At 41.5% G+C, this 12,791-nt stretch overlaps 1 protein-coding gene across 1 annotated transcript in view; it reads right to left on the reverse strand.

Moving 5' to 3' along the window:
• Positions 1–12,791, reverse strand: part of LOC124720189 (neuralized-like protein 4) — a 296,164-nt gene that overhangs the window by 250,827 nt on the left and 32,546 nt on the right. Inside the window, 1 exon segment of the mRNA XM_047245512.1 lies at positions 4,457–4,570. Within this exon segment, the coding sequence (XP_047101468.1) occupies positions 4,457–4,570 (114 nt within the window).

A 12,791-nucleotide genomic window follows, 5' to 3' on the forward strand; every position in this document is an offset into this window, starting at 1 on the left:
CCAGGAATACAGAATCGATGTGAAATCCCTTGTCAATAGCACTCAGCACATCATGTGAATAAAGAGCTAGTTGTGTTTCACAAGAGCGATCCTTTCTAAACCCTTGTTGACCGTGTGTCAATAGAACGTTTTCTCGGAGGTAATTCATAATGTTCGAACACAATATACGTTCTAAAATCCTGCTGCATATCGACGTTAACGATATGGGCCTGTATCTTAGTGGATTACTCCTACCACCTTTCTCGAATATTGGTGTGACCTGTGCAACTTTCCAGTCTTCGGGTACAGACCTTTCGTCGAGCGAATGGCTGTGTACGATTGTTAAGTACGGAGCTAATGCATCGGCATACTCCGAAAGGAACCTAATTGGTATACAGTTTGGACCAGAAGACTTGCTTTTATTAAGTGATTTAAGTTGCTTCACTACTCAGAGGATATTTACTTCTAGAGCTCTGATCCCGGTTTCTGTATGGTTTGTTCCTCACATCATAAATACTATAGTGAGCATTCAGAATGAATCGCCTAAAGCTCGCATTGCAAATATTGCAGAAATGAAAAGTGCTGTCAGTGTGCGGTTTTTGCAGAACGGATTGAAGGTCACGGGCTCTTATTGTTAGCTAATTGACAGACTGTAATAATACTTAGAAAGTGTATTTTTTGTGTAAATGTACACTTTTTTTAATGGACCAATGCCTATAGTGTTCAGTAAACTAAGAGAAGGGTAAATCAGAATGCCAGTGACGTTTGTCGCAGTATTCTAGTTCGAGTCGTTTATGAGATGCAGTGTTTTGAAAAGTCCCCACACTGACACCTGTACAACCCCTTTGGTAGCACACACGACAGAACAGTACGAGTGTACAGACTAGTTATGTGGATTCTGACCAGTAACTAGACAACTGACCACCGCAGCTCGTGTTCAGTGCGACTGCCAGCAGTAGGAATACGACCTTCCAGTCCGGTACGGGACGGGACGACCGCTGCACACGTGGTAGCATTTCAGCGGAGGTGTCCGAGCAGGCTGCAGTAATACATGTTTCCGCACCGTCGGGTGTAGTCGGTATGTCCTCGTAGACGGGGTGTCTCGCTTTACGGACAGAAATTAGTCTACGGGCGTCAAATTTGGGGAAATGGGTCAGCAAAAATAGGGGCCTCTGCGTCCGATCCGACTATTTGGAAACAGTTTGTGAAGACTGTAGTACGAGGCCATTTCGAAAAGTAAAGATACAATGGCTCGCAGTACTTAAATACAACATTTATTTAGAAAACATCAGTTGCATCTTATTAACTGGATTACTTCTTGTTTTTCGACATAATCACCCCCGTTATCCAAACATTTGTTAAGTCGGTGCACAAGCTTTTGTATCCCACAGTCATAGAAGGTTGTCGCTGTAACGGTACTGTGACTACCGCGCCTCCGCCAATACAAAGATATAATTTACGATCGCACATGCAGAAGAGCGCTGTGCCAGCGACCGACTTTTATAAATAATTTTGTCCTTTTTTTTACTTTTGCGTAGGTGTTTTTTTTCAACAACTAATTGATTACTCTTGTCTTCATACGTTCAAGACATGTATTTTTCGGCGCTGCGTTAAATATGCTTTTAAGTGGAAATTAAAACTATATTACGAAACAAAGTTATTTCAGTGGTGATTCAAAATGGTTATCACCAAATTTATAAATTAATCCTGACAGTGACAACTTAAAGAAATTTTCATCAGACGGGGAACAAGAGGACCAGCAAACAATGAGCAAAAGGACATCCTACAAGAAAATTAAGAAGTATTCCAGACGCAGCCACGAAGACTATATTATAATAAATACTATGTTTCTAACAGAATTACTAGGTAAATTTCAACTTATTTCTGATGCTATTTCCTTACAGTCGCTTTTTGTAGTGTTGCCGACCCGGTCTGCCATTCACAGTCAAATTACAGCACGATCTCAATCAGTAATACGAAGTCCGCCTTATCCGTAACTTATTCCATCAAAATTCAAAACCCAATCAGATTTTCTATTTTGTATTTTCAGGGCAGAACCCCGAGAAAAGGAAACACTACACTGCCTGTTTTCGGAACAACATTTCAACTTCATCTTTCATCTCTTCATTGTCGTAGAATGATTTTCCACCAAGACGTGACTTCAGGTAACGGACGACACGAAGGTCTGTGGACGCAAGGTCTGGGCTGTATGGCGGATGGTCCAATACGTCCAATTTGAATTGTTTGAGTAGTGCTTCGGTTACGAGCGCTGTGTGAGGCCGAGCGTTGTCACGAAGCGAGCGGACTCCACTTGTCAGCATTCCCCTGCATTTGTTTTGAATTGCCCTTCGATGACGTTTCAACGTCTGGCAATATGCAGCAGCATTAACTGTTGTTCGAGGAGGCATGAATTCCAACAGAAGAATGCCTTGTCTGTCGCAAAAACCAGAAGCCACGATATTCTTCGCTGAAATCGACGTTTTGCATTTCTTGGAATTTGGTGAATCCGAATGACTCCATTATATTAACTGTTGCTTGGATTCAGGTGTATGGTGATAAATATACCAAGGAGACTCATTAAGTCCTTTCTGGTTCTGCCTTCCTCTGAACCCACTATCCAACATGCTAAATAATACAAATCATGGATATATTATTACTGGAACATACCCACACAAAATCACACATTTGCTATACATGGATGACCTAAAACTACTGGCAGCAACAAATAAACAACTCAACCAATTACTAAAGATAACAGAAGTATTCAGCAATAATATAAATATGGCTTTCGGAACAGACAAATGTAAGAAAAATAGCATAATCAAGGGAAAACACACTAAACAAAAAGATTACATATTGGATAACCACAGCGACTGCATAGAAGCGATGGAAAAAAACAGATGCCTATAAATATCTAGGATACAGACAAAAAATAGGAATAGATAATACAAATACCAAAGAAGAACTAAAAGAAAAATATAGACAAAGACTAACAAAAATACTGAAAACAGAATTGACAGCAAGAAACAAGACAAAAGCTATAAATACTTATGCTATACCAATATTGACCTACTCATGTGGAGTAGTGAAATGGAGTAACACATACCTAGAAGTGCTCAATACACTTACACGATCACAATGCCACAAATATAGAATACATCACATACATTCAGCAACTGAAAGATTCACATTAAGCAGAAAGGAAGGAGGAAGGGGATTTATCGACATAAAAAACCTACATTATGGACAGGTAGACAATTTAAGAAAATTCTTTACAGAACGAGCAGAAACTAGCAAAGTACACAAAGCAATCACTCTTATAAATACATCGGCTACACCACTGCAATTTCATAACCACTTCTACAACCCTTTAGATCACATAACATCAACAGATACGAAGAAAGTAAATTGGAAAAAGAAAACACTACACGGCAAGCACCCGTATCATCTAACACAGCCACACATCGATCGAGACGCATCCGACACGTGGCTAAGAAAAGGCAATATATACAGTGAGACGGAAGGATTCGTGATTGCAATACAGGATCAAACAATAAACACCAGATATTACAGCAAGCATATTATTAAAGATCCCAATACCACAACAGATAAATGCAGACTTTGCAAACAACAAATAGAAACAGTAGATCACATCACAAGTGGATGTACAATACTAGCAAATACAGAATACCCCAGAAGACATGACAATGTAGCAAAAATAATACAACAGCTTGCCTTACAACATAAACTTATAAAACGACATGTTCCCACATACAAGTATGCACCACAAAATGTACTGGCGAATGATGAATACAAATTATACTGGAACAGAACCATTATAACAGATCAAACACCACCACATAACAAAACTGACATCATACTCACCCATAAAAAGAAGAAATTAACACAACTAATCGAAATATCCATACCCGATACAACAAATATACAAAAGAAAACAAGAGAAAAAATTGAAAAATACATCCAACTGGCTGAGGAAGTCAAGGACATGTGGCATCAGGATAAAGTTGACATTATACCAATTATACTATCAACTACAGGAGTCATACCACACAATATCCACCAGTACATCAATGCAATACAGCTACATCCAAACGTATATATACAACTACAGAAATCTGTAATTATTGATACATGTTCAATTACCCGAAAGTTCCTAAATGCAATATAACATATACCATACAGTTAAAAGGAAGTCACGCTTGATCAAGGTCCGAGTCACTTTCCATTTTTAACCAGACATAACATATGAGAAAGGAAAGAAATAACAACAACAATAATAATAGATAATGTGGTAAAAAGCGTAATTTATCTCACTTTCTGAAGAAGAAGATAATTAAGGGAGAGATACTTCACATTTCAAATTTATTACTTTTGTTGGAGACGTTGCATTTCAGCTTCACAAATGAAATCAGAGAATGTACACATCATGTCAGTCAGTGAAAAATAATCAGCTCACCTCTGAGGTACGCATAACCCCGACGCAGTCACCTTCAGACAGCTTCTCCAAGTCTTCGCCATACACCTCCACGATAGACTGGCCGTCTTTGAGCACTGAAGTCCCTGATAGAATCTGCAACCAATAAGGCCAGGCTACAGCACCACTATACCATATTACGTACACTGACAAAAACTGCCACAAATAATGCAGAAACGTGGGTTACAACACGAGATAACTGCAAAAAACTGGTTCACATTCAATGAAAAGTAAATTAAATGACATTTAGGGGCGGCTAGTATTATTTATTTTAAGATACACAATAATAATAATAATAATAATAATAATACACACATTTGCATCACCCCTGTTACCAGAACACCTGAAGATAGACATTGAATGTGGATATTGTATCACAGACACACTCCCTTTGACTCTTCAGAGATATCACTAAACCCACCCAAAGATGTAACAACCATGCACGAGCAGCGCCTCTGCGATGAAGGGGGTCCAACATCCTATTGTTTCCAGTCATTCCACCAGGAAGGAGATACATGGCTTGTGTTGTCCATAGGTCCACCATGCCTAGATGGACAATACTGCAGTTAGATTGCTGTCCGCATCATTAATTAAGGCTATCAACAAGGGAAGTGTCCAGGCATCTCGGAGTGAACCAAAGCGATGTTGTTCGGACAAGGAGGAGATACAGAAAGACAGGAACTGTCAATGACATGCCTCTCTCAGGCCGTCCGAGGGCTACTACTGCAGTGGATGACCGCTACCTACGGATCATGGCTCGGAGGAACCCTGACAGCAACGCCACCATGTTGAATAATGCTTTTGTGCAGCCACAGGACGTCGTGTTATGAATCAAACTGTGCGCAATAGGCTGCACGATGCTCAACTTCACTCCCGAAGTCAGTGGCGAGGTCCATCTTTGCAACCATGACACGGTGCAGTGCGGTACAGATGGACCCAACGACATACCGAATGGACCGCTCAGAACTGGCATCTTCACCGATGAGTCGCATATGCCTTCAACCAGAGAATTGTCGCAGACGAGTCTGGAGGCAACCCGTTCAGGCTGAACGCCTTAGACACACTGTCTAGCAAGTGCAGCAAGGTGGAGGTTCCCTGCTGTTTTGGGGTGGCATTATGTGGGGCCGACGTACGCCGCTGGTGGTCACGGAAGGCGCCGTAACGGCTGTACGATACGTGAATGCCATCCTCCGACCCATAGTGCAACTGTATCGGCAGCATATTATATTCGCCTTCTTGGACAAAAATTCATGCCCCCATTGTGCACATCTTGTGAATGACTTCCTTCAGGATAACACCATCGCTCAACTGGAGTGGCCAGCATGTTCTCCAGACATGAAGCCTATCAAACATGCCTGGGATAGAATGAAAAGGGCTGTTTATGGACGACATCACCCACCAACCACTCTGAGGGATCTATGTCGAATTGCCATTGAGGAGTGGGACAATGTGGAGCAACAGTGCCTCGATGAACTTGTGGATAGTATGCCATGACAAACACAGGCATGCATCAATGCAAGAGGACATGCTGATGGGTATTAGAGGTACTGGTGTGTACAGCAATCTGGACCACCACCTCTGAAGGTCTGTTTGTACGGTGGTACAACATGCAGTGTGTGGTTTTCATGAGCAATAAAAAGGACAGAAATTATGTGAACTTTAAAATTTTCCCAGCAAATTGACTGTTCAAACAAATTTTGAACTTGCAGCCAGTCGTCGTTCAATACTTCGCACGATATTTCAACTGGGCACCTGCCAGTCATCTTCAGGTGAGCCGTCGCAGAATGGTGAAAACTTCCTCCGTTCTGCAATATATAGCGTACTGTAAGTATTCTGCGCATGCGGCAACAACTTGATAGATGAACCAAACTGCCCGCCGGCAGCGCCCTCGCTGGTGGAATAGCGGAACTCAGTCGCCCTCTGCGTTGCTGTTTGCCACGGCCGTCGACGCACTCTGTCGTCTTCGATTTGAGCAAATCGTGGAGATGATGGGATTCTGTGCACTGTCCAGCTGGTAGCCACCACTGTCACGGTTTAACAGATTTTCTGCCAGTCGTATTTCTACGGATTCTTTAATAATGGAGTCCCAGAAAGACGTTGCTGTGGACAAAATCATTGTTTTCTCATACTCCATCGAATGTCCAGTAGAAATACAATGTTCAACAATAGCGGACTTGCTCGGCTGCAAAAGGCGGGTTTAACGTCGATGTTCAGTGCAGCGTTCTTTCACGGTGCGTGTGGTTTTATCTATGTAAGCCATACCACACTGGCACGGTATCTTGTAAATTCCGGCCTTTCGTAGTAACAGACTGTCCTTAACTGATCCCACAAGGTCCGCAATCTTCGACGGTGGGCAGAAAACCACTTTTACCTGAAATTTTCGGAGGATTCTTGCTATTTTAAACGAAGTGTTGCCAACAAAAGGAAGAAAAGCTAAAGATTGTTCCGGCATGTTCTCCTCTTTATTCACTTCCTGCTTCTTAGTTTTAACTGTTAGTGCCCTGTTAATCTGCCAGATGGAATTCCCATTTTCGCTGAATACTGTCTTTAGGTTCTGGAACTGAGGTGACGAAAAACTTTTTTTTATGTGTGTAATAATAATAATAATAATAATAATAATGATAATGATAATAACAGATGCAGATGGGCAACCATGTCTGCTCTTCATTTTTAGGAAAGATCTGAGAATGATGGAAAGAAATGAACAATTCAAGATTAGAAAATGGAGAAAATCTAGGCTACAGATTTATGAACATTACAATCAACTGTTTAGTCTTTGTAGATGAAATGATTTTATGGCACTGTTGGCCGGGAGGCCCCATTTGGGGGAGTTCAGCCACCGCATTGCAAGTCCTTTTTAGGTGACGCCACTTTGGCGACTTGCGAGGCAATGACGATGAAGGACACACAACACCCAGTCCCCTGCCGGGAAACGAACCCGGGCCCCCTGCACGGTAGGTGGCAACGCCACCGCTACGCTTCGGAGGCAGACAGCCTCTGTAGATAATCTTTCCAGACTGCATAGATACTGCAGTAAAACGGCTTAACCAACCAAAGACACGGGCAGCGAAGGCTGGGCTTCAAATCCCCTTCGAAAAGACACACTTTATGGCACACAAAATCAGTGCCGAGATTACTGTACGTGAAAAAAAGAAAAAATTAATAAGCAGGAAAGTTTAAACACGTAAGTGACTGGATAGAGCATAACCTATCACAGAAGGATCTTCATGAGACACACCTACAATAAGAAATCTTTGTCCTCAAATGCCAAAAGAGGCACTACTGTGTTGTCATTTGACAGAAGAATCTGCATGTGACAGATTATGACAATGAACAAGAACTGTCTAATGGACATACTTAAGACCAAAGAAAGATTTTCAGAAAAATTCTGTGTCTTATCGAAGGAAACACACGGGTACAGAACAATATACAGAGAAACTCCTATTTTACGTTTCTGTGCAGTCCAGACTGAGGATAATGCAGAATCGAGGAAAATGTTAACCCCGCCCCCCGAATATGAGTATAAGCAAATTTACTTGGAATATATGATTAAAATTGCAATACTCTCCAATATTTCACATACAATTTGTCTAAGTGAAGGAAATTAAATGTGCAATACAATGATTATACAATAATCTGTGATATTGGGTTTAATCAGTTCTTTAAAAAATCACAGATGTGTAACAGCAAGTACAAAACTCGTCAAAGAATCTGTAACTCGCCGAGCCCGTTCTACGAGACTCAGTGTTTGAATTTAAAAGCTTGACGACTGATACTGTATCTAAACACAGTACATCCAAAATACGTGCAAAAAGATGAGACTGAGTTGTAAGTGGCACACGAAAGGGTGGTGGGTGGGCCCCTTCGTTAAGTATTAGCTGGGCCCCAAACACTTTGCGACGACTGTCTCGTTTTTCTCAGTGCCGTTGCAACTTAGCAGTAGTTGTTCCGTAACAGTGCATTGAAGCTAAATATTGCAAGTTGTGTTGGCAACACTGATCGTGGATTACGCCAGTATTTCCTCTCTCACACCTTCCCTCTCCACAATGGCCTAAAATATTCCCTTAACTCTGCCACCATCCGTAGTGCGACGTGTCTGTCTTTTGTGCCACTCTTAACTCGTTCAATCGAGCGAGATGTGAAGCGAGAACTTAGAACCGAGGTAAACTTTACTACGAAGAAATGTAAAATCGGGGAATTTCTAGCATCGATCTTATGGGCTTTTCACAGGGGTAGGAATTTATGATGTAGAATAGAGAAAAACTTAAAATTGGAGAATATAAAATCGAAGTTCCTCCGTAAACGGAGATAAGGATTGTGTTTTATGGTCACGTGTCACGAAGGGGCCCAGAAACGACATCTAAACTGGTAGTAACCCACTTTTAAGATAAGAAAAACCAAAGGGGAACTGTTCACAGAGGCCGAAAAGAATCTACGAGAACTTGAAATTTCCTAAAGGTATCAGAGAGCGTGATTCGCTTGAGGAGTAATAACAAACATACAAAGGACTCCAAGAAAAGGAAAAGCAAAAGGCAGAGTAAAGTTAGCAGAGTCACAGAATTAACAAAGCCAGGTGTTTTGGCTGCACTTGTGTTTAAGATAGTGTGGGATGTGTGTCGGCTACACTATTTTCACTGCAGAACGTATATTGATGTTATACGTTCTTAAAATATATGTAAGGAAACCAGTGTTTGGTGATATTTTATAGCTGATAATACTGACAGAACACAGTAAAAGTGCTCAGCAGATGTGATCACTTACAAGATGTGATTTTAATTTCACGGGCTCCATACATCCGACCTTTTTTTTTATCTTCTTGGTACAAATGTTCCTGATGTACATTCATATTTTCACCTGTTTTTAACAGTTAATTTACTGCTGACAGTTGAAAAGGTTATTGGTGTTTTCGAGTGCTCGGCGAAATTTTACTTTCGAAAAAGATGGATCAAAAAGTTTGCATTAGATTTTGCTCGAAAAATGGACTACAGTAGAGCATTGCATTTGACAGTGGCTCTCAGCAAATCTACTATGAGTAATATGAGAGGTTACAAGTGGTAGAAATGTTTCAAAGAGGGTCGAGATGATGTCGAAGATTGGGACTCTCCCAGACATCCTAGCACATCAATTACCGGTGACAATACAGAAGAAGTAAAGAAATCTGTTCCGGAGAATTGCCGAATCGCCATCAGAGAGGTTGCCTATCAAGTCTGCATATGCTTTCACTTGTGCCTAGCTTTTTTGGGGGGGCACGAATGCGAAGCAAAGACGTTTGTTCCGAAACACTCTAATTTCGACCAAAAACAACATCGGAAGAAGGACATTATTCGGAAATTGCAGAATCGAGTCGACGACGATCGAGAAGTTCTAAAGAGGGTTAAAAAGGGTGACGAAACACGGGTATAAGAGCACAAAGCCAAAACTGAGACCCCGTCGGGCCGACGGAAACTGCCCGAAAAAAATTTGACAATTTCAATCACACGTGAAGGTTCTTCTCACTGGTTTCTACAATTGCAGTGGGACAGTACATCACGAGTTCCTGCCTTATTGCCATCCGGTAAATGAGCAAAACTATTTCGAAGTCGTGCACAATTTGAGTGAATCAATCTAAAAGAAAACTACTGGAACTGTGGCGAAACAACTCGTGTAAATCGCATCACGATAATGCCCCTGCTCACACCTTGATATTAGTTCATAATTTTTGGGGGGAAAAAAAGAAAAGAACGCTACATCGCTTCAGCGACTGTATTCGCCTGACACAGTCTCCCGTGACTTCTTTCTATTCCCAAGGACGAAGGGAATTGCGAAAGGACACTGTTTTGCCACCACTGACGAGATAAAAACAGACTTTCCAAAGGAGCAGAATACCGTAAAAAAAAGTGAGTTCGAGAAGAGCTTCTGATACTGGAAAATGTGACAGCACAAGTGTCTTATATATCGGGGTGATTGTTTGAACGGCACAGAGTTAATGTCAGCGAATAAGTAAAGTTACTTTGATAAAAACAATTTCCGTTACTTTTTGATCACGCCTCCTATACAACAGTGATATGTTGGAAGGTGTGACTAAGTTGCTCAACAAAAGAAGTGAAGCCCAGGAGAGGCGTACTTTTTTTAGGTTCCAGTCGACCACAACTGACCACCACGTGGAAGGATCAGCATGTTCCGCATCGAGCATATCGTAGCCCCTCCGTTCAGGAACGAACAATCGACTCCCTGCAACACTCTCAGTCAGTCGGAGAGACTGGCAGCATTTGCACTACGGAGATTATTGTCACGCACTGTAGCGGGACTTTGAATTTCGCCGCACTACACTCATTCTCTCAGATATAAATTATACCGTCGCAGCTGTACGAGCGCTCGACGGCAGAAAATGAAGGTACAAAAAATTGTAACTCCTTTTTTTTCTGTCCATCTACTGTCTCTTGAGAGAGGAAGCTTAATGCAGACGTAAAAACTTATTAGCTAGTCTTGATCTGATTAAGGCGAAAAAACTTATTAATGTGTAGACGTATTGTGGAAGTTGTTATGAAATTCGTAGGATGGAAGTAGCAACGTAAAATAAATTGCATTCAGTATCAAGACGATTTTAATTTGTATAAATTAGTGATTCCTGGACAATTGCAATATTTTGAAGCAGCTACTACTTTTATGCAGAAATGAAGTAGGAGGTTTTTGAAGACCTGGACGCCGCACGAAAGAAGACGTGTTAACGTGGCAAAGGATGAACTCTTATCTACGCCATTTCCCCCTGTCAGTTACATTTTGTTATTCTCTGTTCTTTTTCAAGTAATTTTTGTAGTGGAAATTGGTTTGACTTTTGCTCAGAAACGCCACAAAGACCACCCCAACAATAGCTTTTCCGAATCACAAGTCCGACTTGCATTTCATTCTTTCCCTTTTCCACAGTCATTTACGATTTTAAAACCCCCTTTTTATTCACTATTTCTTCCCACCTTTTCAACCTTTCTTTTCTTCTATTTTTTCTTTTTTATAAACCACTACAACTGGCTCCCGCGACAGGACGCAATTTTCGGATGTGTCGTTTTTGAGTAAATTTGAAACTTTAATTTGTATTTTTTCCCAACAGAGAATAAGCAAAAATCCTGGAGTTTAAATACTAACTAAAAGACCAACTTTAGTGTACCTAAGCAAATGATTATACAACAATATTGTAAAGAATTTTTGTAACTAATCCAATCTGTTTTTCTTTTCATGGCATATATTGCTGCAAAACTGTTATTTTGAGACCTTTCGGTGATTATCCGATGGAGATGTATTAAGAAAATCCATATTTTGACGAATACGATTTACGCAGAAGTGATTGACCAGCCGCTGCAGGACAGAAAATTTAAGGGTGAGTCACACAATTATGTTTCATTCAAGCATTCAATAGCCAACTGCAGAATCCATTTTTCCCTTTCCGCACATCCTGTAGTTTTCTTCTAGATTTTTCCAAAATTATCTATCTCTATTGTAGTTTGTGGTAATTACAGTATTGTTGTAGCATATGAAGATCGTGAATTTGTTACGAAAAATTTTGTCCGCCCTGCTGCATCTTTCTCAACCATTGTTTGCAATAGAGCCAACCATTTACATTGACGAGAAAATATTTCAACCTGAATTTGAGTCAAATCTTTATTAATCAGACACATATTATTCCCTTTTTGACTTATGATTATACATCCTATTACAATGGAACGCGGTAAGGTAGAGATAGTTTCGGCAGATGAGTTAAGTGAACTAGATTCATCGTTCAACAGACAAGAAAGTCCCGCTACAACACACAGGCTGCCACTACCGCCACAACACGAACGGCTGCATTCGGAGTGCTGGCGTGGCCCGGAAGGACCGACTCAACAAATGTGTCACACCACATCTGGAGACGAATCGCAGTTCTGCGCTACCCAGACGACCGCCATCAAGGAGTAAGGTGGCGACCGGGCGAGAAGTCTCGTTCTGCCGACGTTTCGGAGGTGTGGAGCGACATCGCCCTCGGCACCACAGATCGGAGAGCCACCGGGTACAGCTTCGGGGGACACCCGGTAGCAACCGCATCCTCACGTGTCTTTTCCTACAATAGTATAGAGGTACCTTTTTTCGACGGGACGGTGCCCATCCCCAAACGGCACTCGTGTCTAAGAAGTGTGTGCGAGATACTCGCGTCGACCGAGTCGTAATGTCAGTATCGGGGATATCGAGGGCGAGTTACGACAATTCCCGACTGGCTTATCGTGGCAGAAAACACGACGGCCTTACGACACCCTTCCCGATCGAATCTGAGCACGCGTAAGGTCTGTCGATAAAATGTCGATATATAGGG

The sequence above is a fragment of the Schistocerca piceifrons genome, chromosome 11, assembly GCF_021461385.2.
Source record: "Schistocerca piceifrons isolate TAMUIC-IGC-003096 chromosome 11, iqSchPice1.1, whole genome shotgun sequence".
Taxonomy (NCBI): Eukaryota; Metazoa; Arthropoda; class Insecta; order Orthoptera; family Acrididae; genus Schistocerca; species Schistocerca piceifrons.